Raw genomic sequence first — 25,440 nt, forward strand, 5'->3', positions numbered from 1 at the left:
AAAGGCTATAAAAGCAACTATTTTCAGAAAAAGGAGACTAAAGGGAGTCTTTTCTGTGCTCCTAGCAATGTTTTTTTTTTTTTAGCATAAATTGGGTTGACAACCTGCGGTAGCTTCTGAACATAATAAATTTTTTCCCCCTGAAAAATAAAAAATATTGAATTGCAAATTTGAGTCATCACTTTTTAATGCGCTCAATTTGCACAGATTCCATTGTGAATCTATTTTGTTTCTCAATCGCCTTTTCAACAGTTATTGCTACGAAACTCTGCATGATTTTAAAGAACCCAATTTTTAATACGATACTATTATGCATGAATTTCGAATTTTAGTAATCACTTTTTCAATATATATATATATTTGCTAAATCAATTATTAATAACAGGAAAAATTATGTGAAAGGGAAAATTAAAAGAGTGTTTTTTTTTTAACAAAAACTTATTTTTCTGCATTAACTCTAGCATTTAAAAGTATTTAATGTTCTGCAAATATACTGATTTTTTTTTATATAAAAATTTAGTGCTAGAGCACTAACGTTTATTTAAATATTATCATATTGGCCATCAACTTTGCCGAAATGGATCATGGTATATTACAATGAAGTCTTTTAATAAAATTTTAGTCATATTATTGAAAAATTTTTGTTCTTATTTAGGCAACTATTTTCATAATTTTAGGCTACTATTTTCATGGTTTAGGCTACTAGAAGCAACTATTTTGTTCGTTTTTTTCTGTGACAACCCTGTTCTGCTAGTTGTCACGGCTAATAGTTTTCATACATGAAACATGGATAACATATATACATAGATATTATACATTGTTAAATAAAAGATTACATTAAACCTTATATATATTATGCATTATGTAAATTTTAATTTTACCTTTATCTTTTCAGGAAGTTGGTAGTATTATTGGGAAAGTAAGTGTATGTCTTAAATATCTTTAAAAAAAATATCATCAAAAATTAATTACTCAATTATTTTTTTTAATTTTTTTTGCAGAAAGGAGATAATATAAAGAAATTCCGGGAAGAAGTAAGACTTCTATTTAAGTCTCTGTATTCAGTACATTTGGTTAATTTTGTAACTGTTCCTTTTGTACAAAAATTTCCCATTAAGTAGCATTATATCCATAGAATATATGGTTTCTCTGTGTAGCATTGTCTCTTGAAAAAGCTAATTTGTTATTTTGGATAACAAATATTACCAGATAATAAACTCAACAATTGATATGATTCCACTATGCTTGTTTTCTGGACATCAGAATAGGTGCATAGTGGAATCTTATTAACTGTAGAGTCCTATTAATTGTCTAGAAAACAGATTTAATGAGAAAGTAACTTGTTTAGAAAAATTAATACAACACACAAAGGCTTTTATGGCACACTGTTTTCTCAACCTTTTACCAATCTTTCAGTTATTAATACTAACTGTGATTTAAACTATTTCAAAAGAAATATTGGTAGGTTTTTTTTCAAATTAAACTTACTAAAAATCTAGGGTAATTTTTTTTCCTCCCAAAATTGTACTAAACTTGTTCAAAAAAGAGAAAAAAATCAATTATTGTCACAATTATATTATTAATTTTAATAATTATATTATTATTATTATTAATTTTAATAATTATATTATTATTATTATTAATTTTAATAACTAGCATCTTACTAACTAAAGTTGCATGAGAAACTTCCAATTAATATTCTAAAAAAGAGTAAACCCAAATAGCTCAAAAAGTATAAAATTAAAATTTAAATAGTTTTTTAACTGTGAAATTTGACTTAAATCAATAAAAATGACTACTCTAAATCAAATCATTGATCAAATATAGAAAATATAAAATTTTTATGCAAATATTTCTCTTAAACATTTGTCACTAAGTATTTTATTTGTACGATACACTAAATAGTTTTTACAACTAAATAACAGTTTAACTTTTTAAACTGCATTTTATCAATTCATTTATTTTATATATATTTTCCTGATTAACTGTTTAAGTAATAAACAGTGGCATAATTAATTCTGTTTTAACAATATAGATCTTAAGTGATCTTAAAGTTCTCTATCTTAAATACAGCGCATCTTAAATGATGGCCTAGAGTTGCAAAAGTGTTGGCAGTGGTTCAGGCCAGCCCCAATTTTTCACTGCATTATCAAATCTTTTTCTTGCTTCCCCTAAACCCATTATTCTCTTTGGTTCTATTAATAGCTGTTGTTATCTAGGGAATTAACACTCTTTTTAAGCTATGCTTAATGGCATTTAAAACTGCTGTAATCATCACTCCTAAATTTACCCCTATATTATTTTCATTGCTCAGCACTGAGTTTATTGGTTTTGAGTTGTAAAAATAATGTGCAAAGTAAGGATTAAATCTTTAGTAATTAATGTTTCGACTTAAAATCCAGTGCATTTGTAACAATAACGTGAATTTTTCCTGATAAATTGTTCCAAATTTTAAAATATGATATTTTTAAATTTGGAATTTTATAAATATCATTATTAGAGAATAGATACATCTGGAATGAGATTTGATTTTAAAAATCAGCTCATGTATATCACTGTTCAGGAAATATATTTTATTTAATAACTTTTGTTGAATGTCAGCATTCTGTTCTTAGCTTTTTGTTAATGGCCTAGTTAGTAAAAAAATTTGATTCAAATAAATTCTTCATATGCGTGCCTGCCAAGTCTCTTGTTTTTCAACGAAGACTCTCGTATTTTATGATTATCTCCTATTTACCCGTATATTCTCAAATTTCTCCATATTTGTTGAAGAAATTTTAAAAAAACAACACAATTTTGACTATAAAATATCCGCTGATGGAAAAATACTTCTCTTATTCCTTATCAGATAGTGCTATTGCCAGTACTGCAGTATATTGAGTGTTAATAGTTTAAGTAAATATACATAATGGCTTAAAAAATCTACTTCAGATTAAAATTTATATACATTTTTTGACTTCGCTAAATGTAAGTGCTTATATTATTTCCAATTTTGAATTTTTCTTTTTGACTTACATGATTATGCATGATGTATCAAAACTTTACTCGTAGCTCAAAAAAACATCGCTAGTAAATTTTCTGTTATCTTATCAGGGTTGCCACTCCACCGGAGAACAGGAAAAATCTGGAAAATACAGGGAATTTAAAAAATCACCTAAAATAGCAGGAAAAATGCAGGGAATTTTGTCTTTTAAAGAATGGTGACCACTCAAAGCGTAATCTATGGGATATTTAAACATGATATTTCAGCTATACTAAACTATTTCATTTACTGTAGCATTATTTAAGTATGTTCTGCTGTTTTTCCAGTAATTAAGAACTAGTAAATATAGTTAGCCCAATATAGCTCACACAGTATCAGTAATTGTTTCCTCTTAATATATTGTCTGCAGTGAAAACACAGGGAATTTTTTTCTCCAGATTTGAGTGGCAACCCTGTTAAATACAAATCAATACATTATTCTTAAATACAAACATGTTGGCAGGTATGCATATGTAATACATATGTTTCAAGATTAAATTATGTAGTGTTATTTTTTAATATTTTATTTTTCTATTGCAATTTTATCGTTGTTTTGTAAGACTTTTTAAGTGTTATAAAAGTGATTCTTTTTTTAATAAGCATTTTTGTGTTTTAGAGTGGAGCTAAAATAAACATATCAGATGGATCGTCTCCAGAGAGAATTGTAACTGTGACTGGCTCAACAGAATCCATTCTCAAAGCGTTTTCTCTTGTTGCTCAAAAATTTGAAGACGTAGGATTCTCTTTTTTTCTGTTTGATATTTATAAACATTCGACAAACAGGGGTCTGTCCAGAGTAAATTTACTAGCGTTTAGCGGTACTTTCACAAATTCAACTTTAGGAAAAACGGTAGTTTCACAAAATACTTTTAAAAAAGCAAGTTCTCATGCAAATCCCGTTCTCGTTGCAATCTATGGAAAAGAGCTTTTCTGAAAACTTTCTTTTATGAAAAAGTCAGATAGTGCAATGTGGTAAACGTCACATCAAAGCGAGTTTCTTTTTTCGCTGAGTTTTTAAAAATGAAACTACAAGCCCTCTATAAACTTTACAGGAAGTCAACATTCGAACATTATCTTAAACACTACTGTAAGTTCATTCTAACATACCTTTATTTTTATGAATCTTTTTTTTTTCCTCTGTGAAACTTTTTTTTTTTGTTCTACCTAATCAAAATTGTTCTCATAATGAAAATAACTTTTAGTGCTAGTACTGTTAAATGCATGTTTTTATTAAATTCAAGTTGAAATTTAACTACGGACAAATTTGAGTACTATTTTAAGCCCAAGAGTTTACAATATCAAAATTATTTTTGAATATATGGGAAACATATTTCGAAATTTACCAGTCATAAATAATTTTTAATTTGCGTGACAATTTTTGAAAATATTTTCTTACTTTACCATATTTTTGTGTTGATTTTTTTAACATAATTTTTAATTATTCCAAAGTATGTCTAAATTTTCACAAAATAGGTACCTCTCTAAAAAACTTAGACAGATCCCTGATAAAGTGTATGCATCATAAATTCAGAGTATTCTGTCAGTTTAATAATTGATTGAAATGAGTATTTTCATTTAAAAGAGAAATTTCTTTGTAGTCCTTCACCAGTTTTTATGTCTTCTGATGCTTTGCAATGAACTACAGAGGAACTACCCATGACATGAGTTTTCTTTTTCTTGAAATGGCATAGATTATCGAGAAACTAGATAACTAATCTAGGTTTATGTTATTTGTATAAAAATTCAGCATATATAGCCTAGCTTATGTAAAAAAATCTATAAATTTCTTGATATATATATATATATATATATATATATATGACGTCGTCGCCAAGTGGAAGGATAAAAACAGGTCTTTGGCATGGAAATAGAGTACAAAATTTATTTGTTAATTATAATTTGTTTGTTATTTGTTAATTAAAGGCAGTGCATTTATCCATAAAGAGTATCACTTTTCTTTTTTTAGCGAATAATTTCCGATCCAATTTTCTTACATAGTTTTCAAATAAAACTGATGTCATCCAAAACTTTTTGTTAGACTTGTAATCCAAAGGATACGTTTTTACATTCTTGAAACATCGGGGATTTCGCTTTTTTTCCGATAACAAGTAAGAGCAATTTCTCTGTCCCAGACGCATTTCCTCCAACTAGGACATTCAAACGTTCCTTGCTCATTTTACCCCCTGAGCAGTTCTCATCCTTAAACATATTTCATCAATATTGAAAACATCATTTTAACTGTATCCTTGAAGTAAATTTGGTAACGTTTCACTTAACCACTGTTCACATACTTCAAGAGGGACAGCTTTATCTTCTCCATGAAGAGTGCGAAAGACATTGTGTGTGTGTTGCAAAGGAAGGGACAAGATATCAGCTCCTGGGTTTTTTTTTCTTGCTTTAAAAGATCCAAAAAAAATCGAGTTAAAGGGAGTAAAATTCGAGTAATCGAGAATAATTAACATGAAATTGAAGATAAAAGGGTCGGGACCTCATAAAAAAATCGAGTTATCGTACTTCGAGTTATAGCGAATTGACTGTATATATTTATTTATATATATATTTATTTATATACATATATACAGTGAAACCTCTCGGGGGAGCGACCGATCTCTGTTCCACAGTAAAATGGTAATAATGGAGGTGGGTCATTCTTAGGGGATACCTCCATTGACTTCAAAATGTTATTGAAGGTACATAAATTTTTGCTAGCAATTTTAATTTAACTCAGTCTCATTTTCTTGGTGATGAAATTGTACTTGTGTTGATGTCATGAAAACAGGATCGATGAATAAAATTTATTGTCAATAAAAACTACCTTTATTGATATTATGTGTAAAAACAAACTTGACAATTATGAATGATAGAACTATTTTTAATAAATAAAAAATTATGTTTTTTGTTTAAGTTTGCATTTATTTTTATATCATAAAAATTAGTTAGCTTTCAAAAATGAGAAGAGGTTTATTTGGGATGGATGTTTAGTTTTTTTTCTTTCTGAAGTATCTTTTTTTTCTAGTTTAACTTTCAAGTCTAAAAATGAATCATTGATAGCATAATCTTTCATACACTCTGACTGCAATATGGCATTGTCGATCTCTTTCAGAGAAAAGGAGGTTTTTAAGAGCCACCGACAAATATTTTGAATACATTTAAATCTACTTATTTGTTTTGTTAATATTTTGTTTTTAAATTTTTCGTATTTCCTTTGTTGACTTTTTCTGTATTTGGTGCAGAGATTTGCCCTGTCACTGGGGGATGTTTTGATGGTCTTTCGTAAAGGTTTTCTTCAACAGAAAGTCTGCCTCCCGAAAGAGGTCGCTGTGCAGAGTTTATCTTTCTTGGTGGTTTCGCTGTATATATATATATATGTATATAAGTAAAATCTACCATTAGTAAAACTATTTGATGAAACTTGACAATTTTTTTTGTAAATTCCATTTTGATTTTGGAAAGCTAAATATTAAAGTTATAAACGATTTTTTAACACTCATTTATGTACATGTTTAAAATTAAAAGGTATAAATAAAAGTATGCTTCTAAGAATGAAGCTATAATTTAAAATTAATTTGTGGCAACAAAATATTCCTGTATATAAAAAAAAAATTTAACAAAAAATTTCATTGTGTTAATTTTTTTTTCTTCACAAGACAATTTTTTTTACAGTTCTTAATAGCTTAATTTTTTTTTTTTTTTTTTTTTTTTTTTTTTTTTTTTTTTTTTTTTTTNTTTTTTTTTTTTTTTTTTTTGAAGAGAGATAATTTGATCCTTTTTCAGGCCCCATTATACCTATAAATAACTTACCACTCTAAATATTAAAATTTTATTTTTTAACGTTTAGTGACCACTTTATTTAATGGTCTCCAAATATTACATGATATATGTGTAAATAATGTAAAAAGTTTATAATGTCTTGTAAAGTTTTAGTGGTTGCATCCATTTTTTTAACAATTGAAAGACTTTGAGTGCAACGAGTTAGCCTTTTTTTATTGACATACTACTCATCTAGTTCAGTTTTGTGTTGTATCACTAATTTTTTGTGTGAAATAATAATTTAAATTCTTTCCAGGACTTACAAGCTAGTGTAACAGGCACCAATGTACCCAAACCTCCTGTTACTTTACGCCTAATTGTTCCTGCTAGTCAGTGTGGCTCACTCATTGGTAAAGGAGGATCCAAAATCAAAGATATCAGAGAAGTAAATTTTATTTAATAATTTTTTATGAAGTTAGCGTAATTAATACATATCTGCATATTTATGCATTTATACTTCTCTTACATGGCAACAAAGAATTGAAATATCAAGAGGGTGTCATTAGCAGGAGAGCGTAAACATACTTGTTTACAAATTCTTTTTTTGTGGGGGCCAATTTATAAGTTAAGAATAAGTTAAAGTTTAAAAGCAAATAATTTATATCAGAAAACAAAGTATTATATTTTATGCTATAATTATACTTATACAGGGTAATAACAATTTCATTCATTGTTATTCAATAAAAATGAGTAATAGTCCTCCTGTTGCGCTTTTTAAATATAGTTTAAAAAAATAGTACTGAAAGAGAGGAAGTTATGAAAGTTGATGACAATTTGTTATGAAAGACGTAACATTGAAAGAAAGGGGAAGGGGACGTGCCGTCATACGTGTTTTATTAAAATTGCTATTAATGTTCAGTTGCTGCAAAATTTTCTGCACGTTATTTGCTTCAATTTAATATTTTTTTATACTAACTAATTGACTAAAAATTTTAATTTTTTGAAGAATTAGCTTTGAAATTTTTATTTTTATTTCTTATGGTTTTATACTAGAAACATTTCAAATAGGTTTAACTTCGTAACAAGTGAAGCGAGCATTTTTTTTCCACTCTTGTATCGTTTATGCAAGCTGTCTTTAAGTTGGGAAATGCCTGTAAAAAGGGGCCTGATTCCATATTTTATAAACCTTCTGATTTTTAAATTTACTGGGGAAACAAGTGCTTATTGTTGAAATTTGACACCAGAGTAGTAAGTAATGGAGCTGCTTACTTTTTAAAGCAAATGCTGCAATTTTAATTTTAGAACAGCGTTTTCAAAGATTATTTAAAGAAAATTTTCTCTTTCATTTATTTACCATTTTAGATTAAAACTGTGCTTGTAGTGTAAAATTAATTTATTCTTACTTTTGATGCTTGAGGTTACATTATCTGCAGTGTGTTGTAAAAGTATTCAAATTTAATTGGTATGCATTTCATTTTATTAATTCAACTGTTTTTCTCTCTCAAAAAAAAAAAGAGAGAGAGAAAAACCTGTTTAAGAAATAAGATTTACCATGATTTCTTTTCCATAGAAGTCTTATTTCGAAAGTAAGCCTTAAGTAAAGTAGTAAGAAATTTTACATAATTATCAAATGCAACATCCATGCTCATTTTATGCCTATTAGGCAAGACTATATTAAATTGGAATCTTTAGTACTCAGAGTTTCAAATTATACAGCATTCAATAGGCTCTTCAACAAGCAATTTACACATAAAATTAATAGTATTGATGTACTCAGATAGAATTAAAAAAATTCTCCAGCGGATGTTTTTGCTGTATTTAAATGTAGCAATAGTTAATATAAAACCAGTTTTATTTTATTTTGGAGAAAGTTTTTATGCTAATTGTTTAAGATACTTATTGTATTGTATAATCTGTACAAATCAGAGTGTTCCTTAACATTGTGCGTCATGAATGGCATTTTTGCTATATTAGTTATTCTTATCTCTTTGCAGGCTACAGGTGCTTCCATTCAAGTGGCAAGTGATATGCTTCCCAATTCAACAGAGCGAGCTGTAACTATATCTGGAACTGCTGAAGCACTTACAAAGTGCATCTATCAGATATGCTGTGTTATGATGGAGGTAAGTTTATAGGGTCGCTTCAACTATTTTCTCATCTTTTATTCCATTCATACACACTCTCCCTAAATCTTGTTCAAATTTTCAATCATTAATAAAATACTTTTTATTCATCCACTTAAGTTCAAATACATTTTTTTTTTATACTTGTAATGGATGACGCTTGATATTAATACAGTTTTTTCAAATGTTATTCATTCATTAAATAGGGATGAGCGAAAAGAGAAATGGAATTTTCTGACGGGTTAAGCGTTAGTCATTGTTTTAAATTTTACTTTAAACGATTCAGTTTTTCACGAACTTTAAAAATAACATCAGTGATAATTTCTAACTTATAGCTCTATTTGAACAAAAAAAAATAGTTTATTGCACACATTTAAATAGTCATTTATAAATTCAATAATTTTAGATAAATTCAATAAAGAACATTACGTGGTAGCAAGTGTGGTCACATCACCAAATTTGTACTTTTATAGTTGTCTGAAAAGACATGTCTTTTTTTTTTCCAATTCCTATTATCAGTTTACACTCTTCCTATGTATATTTATATATATTTTTCAAATTTTAGATCATTAATAAAATACTTTTTTATTCATCCACTCAAAATACAAATACAATTTTTTATTCTTGTAGTGGATGAAACTTGATGTTAATACAGTTTTTTCAAATATTAATTTACTAGTTTTATGTAATTATAGTTTTATATGAGAGAAAAAATTGTAATTATTTAATGAAAAGTAACTAAAATAAAATTTTTCTTTGTTGACCTAAGTAGGAATGGACTTTAATTTATTTTTTTTATATTACTTGTTATTCAGTTAATTGTTGTACTCCTGAAGCACTTTAATAAAATATTCTGTGTTATCAAAAGATTATTTTTTAAGTTGTTCTCAAATACTACAGTTTAATGAATTTTTCATTCATCTAATTTCAACACTCATGTATTATGTTTATCAAATATGCTATGTTGCAATGAAGATTGATTTTGAAATCATTGCCAAATGTTATCATTCCAGCACTCATAAAGCAGATTTATCACTATGTTGCGATGCATATTGTTTTGTTTTTTTAAAGTCATTTTCAAATTTTTAGATTTAACAAATGTTCTAACTAGGCAAAAACAATTTTTCAGGTTAATGAACTTGTTTAAAACACTCCTAAAGGGCATGCTACCCTTTCAAAATTTTTCTTTATTATTTTATATGTACCCTTTTCTTTTTTTTCAGTCTCCACCGAAAGGAGCAACTATTCCATATCGGCCCAAGCAAGCTGTTTTACCCTTGTTGTTTTCTGGTGCACAGGCTTATGCGATGCCCGGACAATATGCCTTGCCGCATCCGGATGTAAGTTATCTTTTGTGTGGTTCTTTTAGTGTATGTGATTTCTTACTGACATAACCTGAAATTAGGATTATCATTCATACTCAGTCAAAGTCCCTGGTTTAACATGACATGCAGTGTTACGAGATATACTTTATTAACAGGTGTGGTCGCTGTGAAAATAATACTATAAAACCTATATAAAACACTTTTTCTGACCATAGCTCAGACTTTGCAAGGAACTTTTCGAGAAGAAGGATTTCCTTTAAGAATTTTAAAGGGAATTTTGATCCTTTTGTCTCTTTGCCCACGAGCTCTTACTGACATACTATCATTTCGATGTGAGCACACATTTTAATTTCAGAGCTTGATAGCCAATGAAAAATCTAAACGTGCGAGAGTCAGACAAATAAAATTAAAATGTTCAATTTTCATTAAATATTTTGATTTTTCTGATTGTTAATTTCAAAGCCATACTCGTGCTATTAATTTTAAATATTAACTGTGGTGAACAAGTCTGATCTATTATTCCAATCCATATTAGTGATGCTGTTGAATCGGCTCCAGGTGAATAAAAATGTTTACACTTAAAAATAACTTGAATAGAATATGTATATAATAATATGTATATATATGTAATATGTTATATAAAAGTTACCAATACAAAAGTTAACAATTTGAATGTATTATATAAAGGCAATATTACCGTGTTAAGTTATACTTGTATAATATTGATAAAAACATTTTAAAATTGAACATGTGCCCAGGTATTCATGCATGCCTCTTGTCTGCTTTTTTATTAAATATTCATAGTTGATAGATTTAAAAACTAATTTCGTTTTTTTTATGATCTTTTTTCTGTAAGTGATAAAATTATTATGTTTCATTGGAATTATGGATATTTATTTTATCTTCCAACATTCTGCTGATTTAATAACTTTTTTTTATCTTTCTTGCTAATTATTTCTGCTTATTCTTTCTGTGATTATAGGTAAGAAAGAAATATGTAATTCTGAAAAGCAACTTTAAATACATGTTGTATTTAAAAAAAATTATATGTAAATTTCTTTCTCCGTCTTTGCTTTTATTGGAATTTTATTTATCTATGTTAAAGTTAAAAATAAATGAATATCACTATTATAATGTATTTAATCAAATTTTGAAAACCCCTGTACTGTCTATTATTTTCCTTTTACACTTAAAACAGTAAGCTAGCAAAAAATTTTACAAAACTGTATGTTTCATTTTATTTAAGATAATACGACATGGCTATTTTGGAAATCTGTAGTTAGTTATTACTGTAGCAGAATTTTCTAAATCAATCTGCACTACCACCTGCATAATTTACCAGCAACCCAAATTTAATCTAGTGGAGACTAATATTGCTTATCCAAACTTATAGCTAAATTTGAATTTGTAAATAGTTAGTAAACCCAAGAAATTAATGTTTAAAATTAATTTGGAACTTTTTATTATAAGGCTTAAAAAAAGGTAGAATAAAACCACACTTAGCTAAGTAACAAAATAGATTTATATCAAGTTCAAGATTTGTACTATCCATACAATCATTCCAGTTAAAGCATTTTTAAGTTATTGTTGAAAAATCTTTGCTTGCCCAAACATGCATTATAGTGAAATTCGTATGTGTAAACATAGAATAGATTTAAAAAATCAACGCACAAACTACTTTAAAATTTAATTTTAAATTAACAACATATTACTTAAGCCATTTTAGGACAAATATAGAAGTTTTATAAAAATTACATATTATTTTCATTGAAATATGCTTACATTACATTCATTAAGACATGAAAAATTTATATATGAAAAATTATATTTTATTTAAGAAATAAAATAGTGTGTAAAGGCAATCAGTGAACTAAACATTTAGTTGAATTCTAGTTTTTTATGAAATTTGTTCCATTCTTTATTTTTTATTTACTGACTTGCATCTTTAATACATCATAAAAACATATGATAAATCTCAAAAAGACTATTTATACATTTTCAAAAAATTTCATTTGTGAATAACAGTTTTAAGTTTAAAAAAACTTGAATAGTTTAAAAACATAAAGTGTTTACTCCAATTGAATTACTAATAATTTATGAATGTCTTCAAAACCCTTGATAATAGCAGAGTAATAAAATTAGTGAAAATTATACGCCACAGTGTTGATGAAAAATATTTATTGAAATGGTGCGTTTGCACATCTTTGGAAATGGGTTAAGATAGAAGATAAATCCATAGTTGTAATTTCTAAACGTTCTTTTCTTTTTTTAAAATTTAAATAAGTTATATTTTAGTAAATAAAATTGCACCATTGCCTGTAATAAAAAATATTTCCTGTAATTTTGAGTTTCTGCTACTGCATTATCAAAAACACCGCATGATGGAATTATTTTGGAAGTCAGATTTCAAACAGGGGAAAAGATGATTCCATTATTGTTCATCAGTGAATATCGAAAAGAAGAATCTTTATTTTCTAACTTAATCTGTATCTTATTCAGGAATTTTATTTGCTTAAAAAAAAATTCCTTTATTATTATTTTATTACCCATTAGCAAAATGGATCTTGGTTTGGATTTGATGACTTCCACACACTTTTCAACTGTGTTCAAGAGTAACAGTGTGCATGCGTCGTCATTGCATGCATTGCTATGGCGACCGCTGCTGTTTTTATTTTCACTAGTAGGCATTTTTAATATATTTACATAATTGTTGTAACATAAACATAACCATTACATAACCGATCGTAACATAAACATAATCGTTGTGTTTCATAATACAGTACAGAACCCGGTATCCGGAAATCAGAAAACCGGAAAACCAAAAAACCGGAACAAAATTCGATAAATTTTCTCGCCATTTTTAAAAAAAAATTTTTTTTTCCTTGTAAGATTTTACGATTTTTCTTTCTTTTTTTAAAGAGGTTTACCTTACCATCATTTTGGAAATAATCATTAGTGTATTACTTCATCGTTTTTTCTTATTTTTAAGATTATTTCCAATTTTTTTTTTTTTTAGTTGGGCTTAACAATTAAAAAAACGGCTTTTTGTAGCGATTCAGAAAACCGGGAAAATCAGTTATCCGGAATAGCGATGGTCCCGACCGTTCCGGATAATCGGTTCCCTACTGTATATGCATATTGCTTGAAAATATTCTTTCTAGATACATTTTCATTTACAGTAGAAAGTATCAAGTCTGTTTTTTCCCCTTCAGGAATTAAACAAAATGTAACAGATCTTGTTATTGCATTAAATATTTATATTAGGATAATTAATCTCTAAATTTTTTGTTGTAATTCTTAAAATTATTTATATATATTGCCAGGGCCCGATTAACCTCTGAAAATTGGGGAAGCATAATAGGATTTTGGGGCCCCCCTAACTTGGGCAAAATAAACTTTTGATATTTTTCGCCCATAAACAATACATTTTAAAGAGACGAGAACCATGTGAAAACTATTAGAACCTTAGAAAGGAATACAGAGATCCTATGCAATCATGTTGGACCTTTCTTTACATGCTTTATAGTAGCAAAAACATGTTAACAAAATTTAAATATTTCACTAAATTAAATTATAAAATTTCTTGTTGTTATACGAAAGGTTCTTTGCAAGATTAGTCTCTTATTTTACGCCAATTTGTTTACTAGCGGCAAAACAACACAAAATTCTAATTCAGCATAAATTATTGCTACTGCACCAGAAAAATCATACCAAATAATTTTCAAACATGAAACAAAAATATTTTTTGTACTGATAGATAACAATAAAAAGCAGAGTAAAATTAAATTGAGCACGCATGATAGAGAAGAAAGATTTTAAAAAAAACTCATAGGTTACCATTACATAGGCTTTTTTTTCGCTTTCAAATTCGCAAAATCTTCAATAATATCTGCAAATTGTAACCTATTTGTAATATCACTCTCTATTGCTAAAAGGGCTAAACCACTTAATTTATCATTTGAAAGAGTTGATCTCAACCGATTTTTTATTCTTTTCAATGCAGAAAATGAACGTTCACTAGTGCAGTGCAAAAATAAGAAATTGGGCCCCTAATTTCAGTAATTTGGGGTGCCCCCTAGAATTTTACAGGGGAAGCACTTGCTTCCTGTGCCTTTTCGGTAATCAGGCCCTGTATATTGCTAATATTAGTTTTAGCTAAATTATTAAATATTATTAAGTTTTTTTTCTTTCTGTTTATGTTGATATTTATTTCTACTATTTGTGGTAATATGAAGCATATTTTTATTTTAAGCCAAAAATCATTTTTAAATTCAGAATGTTGTTTGGCTAGTCAGTATCAATAACTGCACTCATAGAGTACAAATCAAAGAAACATATGCACTTTTAAATTCGTCAAAATCTCGATTCTAAACTGAATTGCCTGAAACATGCTAATTTGAAATATATTGTAGAATAATGCATACAAAATATATGTTTTTATTATAATCATCCTCAAATGATAGGGACAGTTGTTTATTATAAATTAAATTTGATGCTACTTAAATTTTATATTTATACTTAAACACATGTTTAGAATTCGGTAATAACTCTCTTTTATAACATGCTTTTCTTTCACTTATTGTATTGCAAAAGGGTGTTCTAATATAGATGTAGTGGTGTTTGTGCCTTAACACTTATTATTTATTACATTTTACCTTTCCTGTTGTCTTAACAATCCTTCATTTGCTTACAGGTTTTTATCATCATATTGATTTTGTATTCAGTTTTTTAATTACAGATACATTTATTTAACCACTCCTTTTATGTAAGATTTTTGATGTATAGTTTACGATATGTATCTCCTATCTTTCTATTTACAATAATAAGCCTAAATTATTTTTGAAAACATTTTAATAAAATAGCCACAAATTTTCATGCTATTATTTAGTGGATATAATTTAGTTTCCTTGGTTGCCAAAATCCTGATTTATTAACCAAAAATGCCCCTAAAATATTAAACACTTTCCTGAATTGGTTCTAGTTATTAATTTTTTTATCATGCAGAATTAATATGCCTTAAATTGTGTGCCTTAAGAAAACAGAAGATACATAAGATGTATATGAGAATACCTTTTAAAAATGGGGGGAAAAGATAGTAAAATGAAAATTAATAAATAAAGGATACTTTTTTTCCTATATAGTTATTACGTATGTGCACTCATTTTTTTTTTTTCATCTCAGTCTCGGAAGAAATAATTGTGTAATATCAAAAAAAGCAGGATTGGCAGTTATTTTGATTATTACTTGTTTTTAATAAATATTTTATGAAATAAACGTGTTAGAATACTTTTTCAAAAGATTTCCCGTAATTTTATTTGATGTGGTTAGGAGGAAGTCACGGCAGATATTTATGTAAAATCACCAAATTATAAAGACTTCCATGAATCTTGAGTGGTAAACCTAACACTAGTCAATCCACAAAAACAGAAAACTTGAAAGTAAAAAGTAACTTTCTCGATTGTCCTTTTTATTTTGCACAGAGATGGTTCATTAGGACAAAATCATATTTTCTCTACACTTGCTTCTGCTAACTAAAATATATTTAACAGGCTAATTTTAAAAATTGCTTAAAGGTGCTTATTTTCGATTTTCGTTTTTAAAAGCCTTTAAAGGTTTTTTTTTTATTGGATGTTTTAAAAAAGTGCTTAATTTTCCCTTTCCCAAAATGAGATATTTTTTCTTTACCATGTTGCTTTTCACCATGTATTATTCAAAAGCACATTTCACATTGTTCTATTCAACATTTTCACTATTCATTCAAACACAATGCATTTTGGCGCACCGTCATTTCATAGCATATGAAAGCGCCAATCATTTTACATGCTTGATGAAATATTTGTGGGCTTGGACATGGGCCCAATACCTAACCAACCAGGCTGTCCTGGCCACTTGTAATAATAAATGAAGGACATTTTAATTAAAAATGCATGTTTTATCAAGTAATAATCTATTTAAAACATGTTTTTTTTCCTTAATCCATGGAAGAAGAGCATTTTTTGTATTAAATACATCAAATTTCATGTGTTCAAAATACTGACATCTCTTTTTGTTCCAATAGCAAATGCCACTTCCCTTACCTATTATTTTAAAGAAAAAAATTGCATAAAATCAATATATTTTTTTATTTTATTAATAAATACAAGAAACTAAAACAAAAGGTTGAAATTTGAATTTTTTTTTTTATGTGTAAGGATCATTTAATTTAAAATCAGTTAACTATCCTGTCATCTTGAGCAAATATGTTAAATATGAGTCTTTGTATGATAGTTCTTAAAACAAGGTACAACACAAAATGATACTTTTCAAACGTCAGTGAAGGAATATGCTATTTTTTTATTACTCTTATTGCTATGCAAATTCAGCAACCATCGTGTATGCAGTCACAGAAAACACGTGTGCAGTCCAACATTAAAACTCCCAAGTAAAACTTGGCAAATTTCCAATTACAGCAGATTGTGTTTATTGCTTCCGACTGAGTAAAAGCGCGATAAAACAAAATGCACTGACACATTCTGCTAAACCCGAGGTTTTATGGGATGATAAATTTTTGCACTATATACGTACTAGAGTTAACTCAAAATAATCAGAGAAGCGATTAAATGTTAAAATAATTTCGATTTAAATGAACCATTCAGGATTTGTTTAATTAATTTATTGATCATGGGCGTATTTGAGTCAGGATTTTGGTAGGGGAAACCAGTTGATCCCATGTGTTTATGTGTGTGATGACCACCCCTCTCTCTTCCCCTCAGCTGAACAAGCTGCAGCAACTGGCAACCCTACAGCATGCCTCCACTGCACCCCTCTTGCCTGGGCACTCCGCGACACCTCAAGGTAGCCATTGACCCTTTCTTCCTACTTTTACGCTTCTTCTATCCTCTGTCTTTTTTTTTTTTATGTCTCACGTTTCATATATATATATATATTTTTAGTGAACAGTTTTAGATTCAGGTAAACATTTATTTATTTGGTCAGTGGTTCCCAACTGAACGTGGATTTCTGATTCAAGATTGAAGAGAACAAGGGTGAGCAGCAATAGGATACCAGATTTATCGATCAGAGTTGGCAAGGTTTTGGACAGAATGGTCTAAGTCTACGATTTAATATGGGGTTTAAACCGTCCGGTCCAAGACCCCTTTATCAAAAACTGTCCAAAACCCTTTTACTCAAATTATGTCACAATTTTTAAGAAAAACAATGCAAAAAATATAAGGTTAACTTTTGAGCAAGAAGCAAAATGAAAAAACGTTTTGGTTTTATTTAAAAAGTTTATTTTTAATGTTACTTTATTTATTCTTATACAAAAACATAATTTATCAGTATTAAAAGCATATTTATTAATATTTAAAGGATAAGGTATTCACTTTTGTTGTTCAATGAATTGGGGAGCTTCAAAAGTTATAGTTCTTTTCCTATTATATTATATTATTTTCTTGTAATAAGTTAAAGCAAATTCTAAAAAAGTATCAAATATTTGTTAATATATGTAATTATTATGTGTACAATGGATACACACATAGAATTTTTACTTGTTACCAATGGTCAAGGTTTTGGACACTTTAAGACAGTTTTAGTCAGTTTGAGATAGTAAACCCCATGTCCAACTAAACTGTCCAAAAACTAGTTTAGGATGTCCAAATCTTCAACCCTGCTATAGATACAGGAAAAACAATGAATGCAGGTCTGCATAAGCATAAATAATGGCATAAAATGTATGAAAAATAATAAAGCAGAAATGGACTTGAAAATTTCCATGAATAAATTTATAATGAGTGTAACAAAAATTTTATTAAAAAAAGTCATGTACTGAATGTGAAAATATTTTGTGATGAAGAAAAAATAAGAGCAAAAACATTTAAAATGTTTGGAAATTTCAGACCAAACGCAATAATTTTTTCTTAACACAAAAAAATAAATTTTAGATATTTGCTGTTCATTTTCATCGCAATATGTGACGCTCCTCATTGTTTGAATCTCCAATTGTTGTACTGTTTCGTCTTTGTACACTTCTTCAGCTTTTGCAGTCATATCCTGATCACCAGAAGTTCAAACGTTAACTGTAGTTTGAGGTGTTATCCTCAAATTGCATTAAAAGTGACTGTTCTCCTTCTCTAGATTACTTCAATTTTTTTAAAAAAAATATCATAAATAAATATTTAAAAAAAACAGCATTTTTGAACTATAAACACAGGAATTTTCCAATTTTGAAAATTATCTAAACGTGTATTATTAACTTTAAAAGAGTAGCTTTTGTCGCAGAACCATTAACCCCTTCCTTCTTGCTCCCCTGAAAATGACAGGGTGAGGTTTCGCCCTCTATCTCTCGCTCCCGTGATTTTTCCTGTCTGAAGTGTTCAGTAGTAACGCACCAATAAGAATAAAACTAATTCATTTCTTTTGCCCGGAAAACTTTTTATTTCTCATTTTACACACGAGAACACAGTACCAGGACATTTTTAAGGTAATTGTAGATAGTTAGTTTATTTTAAACTAGATGTCAGCCCTAATCAAATAGCACTAATAAAAAAATCGGCACTTTTATTACCGTTTTCTTGAAAATTAACCAATCGTTAAGGGATTAAAGCAAGACAATACATGCTGGAAAATAAAAGATATCAGAACCCTAGCAGCAAAATAACTTGGTCCCTCAATTGGACCTGAATCTTGGCTCAGTAAGGGTTCAAAGGGCGTTTATTTTTTTGATATTGGCCCTATATAAAACTTTTCGATTAACCCTATTTTTTTACAGCCAATATCGGTCCTATATAGAATTGTCAGATTCACAAGATATTTTATATCCATTATTTAGCCAATGTGGGTTCTATATTGGCCAATATGGGCCTTATATAGGTCATTCTAGGACCAATATTAAAAAATCTAGACATCCCAATATTGGTCTTTCGGTGCATGTTCTTATAGGACCCTCATTGATCCAATTTTGAACCCAACTGTGGCCAAGGTCTTTCGGTGCATGTTCTTATAGGACCCACATTGATCCAATTTTGAACCCAACTGTGGCCAAGGTAAAATTTTTGGTATTGAAGATATATTGAGGCTCAGCTGGTATTAAAAAACCAATCTCATTTTATTGAATAAATATTCAGATAAAAAATTACCTTGAAGCTGGTGGTTAAACTATTAAAATCTAATCAGCTAAAGAAAGATAAACGGTAACAAAGGAGAGAAAATAAATATCAAAGGAAACTAATTTCTATTCATGTTTAATGCTCCTTCGATATTTAAAGTTGAAGCATTGATGTGGATATATTATTGTTAATATTATTTTTTCGACAAATTAATAGGTGGCGCATTAATGTTTTAAAAAGCATTCAAAAAAGTTCCGTTAACCAAATGCAAATCCTTCTACTGTTTTAGAATCTCTTCCACAACAAAAAGGCTGTCACCCAAAACAAAATTGAAAACGTTCAATAGTATACAAAACAATATATATTTAATAAATGATGATTGTTTAGCACCAGTCTAAATTATTTGGTGTATTGCTTGCCTCATCAAACTAAAAAGCACTAATATATTTTTTTACCTTTCTGGTTTTGTGAAAATTTCGAGAATTTTCTATTTTCCAACCCATAATGCTCAAATTAATAATCACAGGGTGAGAATGAAAGTTAAGCTATTCAGATTGTTTCCTATAAACGATGCTCTACCCTTAATCGAGATCAGTGTGTTCAATGCTTTCCAAAAGTTTCTGTGAAACATTATAAACTTTCTGTATTCTCTGGGTTCTCATTAGAAATTATTTTGATCTAAAAGGTGCCAGGATAAGATTCAAGAAATGGGCTGCCAATTGTTTAGAAACCACTTGTGTTAAGCAATACTGATCATCCAACTCTTAAAGAGTCATAAATTTTTTGTCGATATACAGTACAACTATAAAAATTACATGATTCATAGAAATGTACATGACTTTTTACTACAAAATATTTTCTTTATTAGAGAATAGTATGCAAATAATTATAATATGTAAGATGTTATTTTAATGCAAATGGACAATCATAATTAACTTTTATTTTATCTCCATTCTGTAAAAACTTTTCAATAAAAATATTATTAAACAAAATGTTGTTAAACAAAAGTTTTACTAGAAGAAGCTAAATATTACTGTTTTCATATATTACTTATCACACTTTTAAACGAATTGTTAAATGTTTTCACTCATTTAGCAAGAAATCTATCTAAATTTTAAATAAACCACCTACCAATAAATTAGGCTTAATACCTATGATTTCAAAAGTTGGTAACACAAATCAGGCAAAAAACAAAGTATATGTATGTTAACAAAACAGCACTTCATCAGGGGACACACTGTCTGCCAACATGCAGGAACCTCTCTGTCGTCAATAGCGATACCAAAATTTTGTGAGTCAGTTTTGTCAGTGGTAATATATTTTGGTATTACTACTAACAGCAGAAAGACTCCTGAATGTTGGCATACAGTGTGTCCCCTGATGATGTGCTGTTTTGCTAACATACGTATCTTTAGAATTCTTCGTTTTTTGCCTGATTTGTGTTTCAAACTTTCTAAATTATTGAAATAAGACAAATTTGGTTTTAGCTGCTTTTAGCACTTTTTCATTTTGACTTATTATTTTAAAAGTTATTTTAGAAATTATTTTTTATGTCCTTTTCTGAAATCAGTTTCATTCTTTGTTTGGCTTAATACTTGTCCTAATATCAAAAACTATTGCAATTCTCTATTTGATAATTTTCAAAATTGTGCAATTTTGACAACCTTTTAAAATTGTTACTAATCTTGCCAAATTTTTCTCTTGTCTTTAGCTTGGGCATCTTTGGCGGCAGCAAACAGTGTTCGTAACTTGAGCAGAGCCGCTTCAATTTCTCCTACTTCTACAGCTGAGATGACCATTTCAAATGAACTTATTGGCTGTATTATTGGAAAAGGGGGAACAAAAATAAATGAAATCAGGTATCATAAGAAATTTCACCTGTTAACCTTGTTTTCATCTCTCTTTGATAAAAGTTTTATCAATATCTGTTCAATATTTCTTTCTTGTTATAAAGGCAAATTTCTGGAGCCATTGTCAAAGTATCTAATACAGAAGAAGGCTCAAAAGATCGAACTGTAACAATCACTGGAACTCCAGCTGCTGTAAACTGTGCTCAGTATCTCATCAATGCAAAGTAACTATTAATTATTTTCTTTGTATATTTATACCCACCTCAGTATTGAATATTACTTTATGTCCGGCTGACTCACCATTTTTTTTAACAAAAATGGATATAACACGTCCATTATAGAGGTGACACAAAAAATAAATTATGATGCATCCTCTGACACGTAATTCTCCAGAGTGAGAAAAAAGTATCGCACCAGCAGGTTTATATAAGTAAAATTATAATGAAACTTTAAATATATTTAACATGGTGCTTAACATTTTTAAAAAGTGCTTAAAGGTAGTTATTTTCATTTTTTAAAAGCTCTTAAAGGTGCTTTTTTCATTGGGTGTTTTTAAAAAGTGCTTAATTTTCCCTTTTCGAAAAGGGGATGTTGATTTTTGCCATATATTGTGTAAAAGCATCCTTTTCACATTGTTCTATTCAACGTTCTTGCAATTAATTCAACCACAATCTATTTTGGTGTACCGTTGGTCGTTAGCATATGAAAGCGCCAATCATTTTACATGTTTGATAAAATACTTGAGAATTTGTACATGCATATATATAGACCTGGTTCGGTGAGATTATTGCACTCCCATGTGCAACTCTGCTGCATTTTGTAAGATATTCTCAATTTTAGGCTTCATTTTCCACCTGAACCGAAAAATTTCTCGAGCATTTTATAATGGCTAATATAATCAAGAAAAGAGTTCTTTGTCAGAAAGAACTCTTTGTCAGTAGTTATTTTATCATGAAGTCTTTTATCTAAAGTCTTTGAAAATTATTTTGTAAAAGTATATAGTACTTAAAAATATTTTTTGCATGCTTAAAAGGTGCTTAATTTTCGTTGAAAGATTTTGCTATGCACCCTGCATAATGTTCTTTGTTTTTTTGTTAGTCATTAATAACTGAAGGAGAAATTAAAGCAGTTCTGAGTATCCTCACTTCGTTGCTTTTGGTATTTGTTCAGTTTTAATTAAAAGCCTTGATTGTTCAAGTAGAATTCTTGTGAAATGCTTTGTTTTATCTATTAATGAATAGAATAATTATGAATATGAATATTAGCAGAGGGGTACAAATTCATATTTTAAAGAGGTACTGTCTTTTAGTAAAAAGGGACATAAAATATGGAAGTTCTGAGGACCCGTAGTTTCTAAATTCTAGCAGAATCACTGCATGCAGTCTGACTTTGAGGAGAATAGTTTATCCTTTATTGAAAACTGACGGCAGCAGAACAAAATTTAGACATTAACTCATGATACCTGTCATCATGATGATCGTCATAATTAAGATGAAATAAAACAAACTCATTATAATGATGAATGATGCGAAACAAGATGACAATTTGTAATGAGAAAAAGCAAAATAGGAATGACTGACACGTTTTTATCCTTATCTAATTTATATATATACAATTCCAACGTAAATAACTAAAACTACTATATTTTATCTTAAAATTTAACAAAATCATTTTACTTCCAAGTTTAAAGAAAGCACTTTACCTTAAAACTTTAGGAAATACTAATTTTTATTTTTCTTACATTCACAAATTCAACTTTAGAAAAGACAGTAGTTCCACAAAATACTTTAAAAAAAAGCAAGTTCTGAGATTCTCCACCACTTAAAATTTTGTTTTTGTAACCCCATAAAAAAACTATAAATTCCAGAGTTTTTTAAAATGAAACAATGAGGTTATCTCTCTATAAACTATGCAGGAAGTCTAAATTCGAACATCATTCTAAACATTCAAACATTATCTTAAACATTATTGTAAATTTATTCTATCAGATATTTTTTTTATGAATTTTTTTTTCCCTTGTGAAACTTTTTTCTGTATGACCTAGTCGAAAATGTTCTCATAATGAACATAACTTTAAGCTCTAGTACTGTTAAATGCAAACAGAAATTTAACAATGGAAAATGGATTTTTAAATTTGGATATATTTTAAGCTCGAGATTTTACAATAGCAAAATTATTTTTTAATATATGGGGGAAAATATATAGAAATTTACCAGTCATAAATGATTTTTATTTGTAGTGACAATTTTTGAAAATAATTTCTTATTTTACCATAGATTTTTTAATGATTTTTGTGTTGATTTTTTAATGTAATTTTTAATTTTCACAATTTATGTTTAAATTTTCACGAAATAGGTACTCTAAAAAAACCTGGACAGACAGATCCCTGATGATTATGCGCGATGTATCAAAACTTTGCTCGTAGCCCAAGAAATACCGCTAGTAAAATTTCCGTTTTTTTATTTCTCCTATGTTGTCTAGTATGGTTAAGCTTATTTAAAAAAAAAATTCTTAAGTATTTTCAAGAATGTTTAGAGAATCACAAACTTCTCCCCTTGCTTTTAACAGTTACATTTTGTTTGTTGATTTTAAAATGCAATTCCCTTAATATTGATTTTTTTTTGGATTTTTTTTAGTATTGAAAGGCACAAGACACTCGATCCGAAATCAGTGGCTGGAACATGTCCAGTTTCCATGAGCTTTGCCCCATCTTTGGCTGCTACCCAACTTAGTCCTTTGACAGCTGCATCTCTGGGGCAGCTTGTCAAAACCACCCCATCCCCTTTGGCTCTGGGTCTTGCTCCAGCTGCTTTCCTCCGCAATTCTGCAGCAGCTGCTCTTTTTGCAGCAAACTTCAAACAATTCCAAGCAAAGAACTTGTCTTACAAGCTGAGGACAGCAACGGCGACTGCGGCCGGCATGAAGAAAGAGGACCGCAACAAGTTCTCTCCATACTGAAAGTATCTTCTGGGATCTGTTCATACAAGTGACTGTGTATGTGCCAAAAACAGTTCCTCATGAACTCTAAAACAGGGTGGTCTGAATGGGCCTCAAAAATTGGTGATCCTTCAAAGTCTTTTATTAAACTTTAGGTTAGGTTTGAGCTCCACTTGATGATGGCCAAATAAAAGACGTTGCAGATTTTTTTGTTGTTCATGAAAAATCTTTCTATATTTGATTACTATACATTAGGGTGTATCACAAAATACGCTTTTTCATAATTTCAAGTTGGTTGAAAAGTTGTATTATGATCATATATTTTCCACACAAAAAAAATTTTTTTTTGTCTCATTAAAATTTTAAGTTTGTTATGTAAAGTGATACTAAAAAATAATTTTATATGAAATGTAGCATTTAAGTCTCCTAGAATCTTTAATCAAGGTAATAATCCCTGTGGCAGAATTTTTTTGAACTTTCTGCGACAATTCTCTCTTGTACTAATACCTTTCTGAAATTAATTTTTAATAGTAGCATATATATATATATATATATATATATATGCCTTCATGGTCATAATAGACCAGTATATATTTTTCTTAATTATAAATGTAAGAAGTTTTTTTTTTTAATATACATATAAAACAGTAGATAGTCTGATATTATTGGCGATATCCTCCTGTTCAAAAAAAAAAAATTTTGTAGTTAACTTTATGGGATTTTATTGATTTGAAAAACTTCCCGAATAAAAAATCTTTCTGCATTAACTCTGTAATGCTCTGCGACAATGTCGCTACGATTCTGCTATGGGGGTAAATATCTAACCTAAAAATTGGTTGGAATTGAAAGCATAAATATTTGACAATGAAAATTAAGGTTTTCATGCAGATTTAGGAAGACTTAAATGTTGTATTTTTATAAATTATTTTATTGTTACTTTATGTTCAAAACTTAATAGTATTGAACTTTGAACATAAACAAAAATTGTTTATATTTATACTTTTTAAAAAATTTAAATTCACCTTTTTTTCTAGTTTGTCTCAAAAATGGAAACTTTTAGTCCTATTCTGAAGTAGACCTTAATATTTCTTAATTTAATCAAAAAATTTTTTATAAATATGTAAACAACTTAAGCCTTTGATATTCGGAAAAAAATTGTTTTACACTCTATTGTTTACTATCTATGTCTCACTTTTTAAAGCCAGTGTGATGTAAAAAAAAAAAAGGAATATCCCATCAAACTGTACTCGTGTTTATTAGGAAAAATTTGTTTTAAATATTGTAGTATTTGCAGATTAATGGACTTCCATTTTCCCTGTTTTGAATTTCTGTTATTATTCAGTATAC

General features: G+C 28.5%; 1 protein-coding gene across 4 annotated transcripts in view; it reads left to right on the forward strand.

Annotated features, from left to right (window-relative positions):
• LOC107442066 (poly(rC)-binding protein 3) overlaps positions 1-24,929 on the forward strand; it is a 67,445-nt gene extending 42,516 nt beyond the window's left edge. For all 4 annotated transcript variants that reach the window (XM_016055529.3, XM_016055527.3, XM_043050977.2 and 1 more), the window contains exons 3-12: positions 896-919; positions 1,002-1,034; positions 3,639-3,755; positions 7,089-7,217; positions 8,767-8,895; positions 10,119-10,235; positions 16,973-17,054; positions 21,018-21,165; positions 21,261-21,380; positions 23,793-24,929. In XM_016055529.3, the coding sequence (XP_015911015.1) occupies positions 896-919; positions 1,002-1,034; positions 3,639-3,755; positions 7,089-7,217; positions 8,767-8,895; positions 10,119-10,235; positions 16,973-17,054; positions 21,018-21,165; positions 21,261-21,380; positions 23,793-24,114 (1,221 nt within the window). In that variant the 3' untranslated portion in view covers positions 24,115-24,929. The remainder of the gene's footprint in view (positions 1-895; positions 920-1,001; positions 1,035-3,638; positions 3,756-7,088; positions 7,218-8,766; positions 8,896-10,118; positions 10,236-16,972; positions 17,055-21,017; positions 21,166-21,260; positions 21,381-23,792) is intronic.
• The last annotated feature ends 511 nt before the right edge of the window (positions 24,930-25,440 follow it).

This window comes from Parasteatoda tepidariorum, chromosome 6 (assembly GCF_043381705.1).
Source record: "Parasteatoda tepidariorum isolate YZ-2023 chromosome 6, CAS_Ptep_4.0, whole genome shotgun sequence".
Lineage (NCBI taxonomy): Eukaryota > Metazoa > Arthropoda > Arachnida > Araneae > Theridiidae > Parasteatoda > Parasteatoda tepidariorum.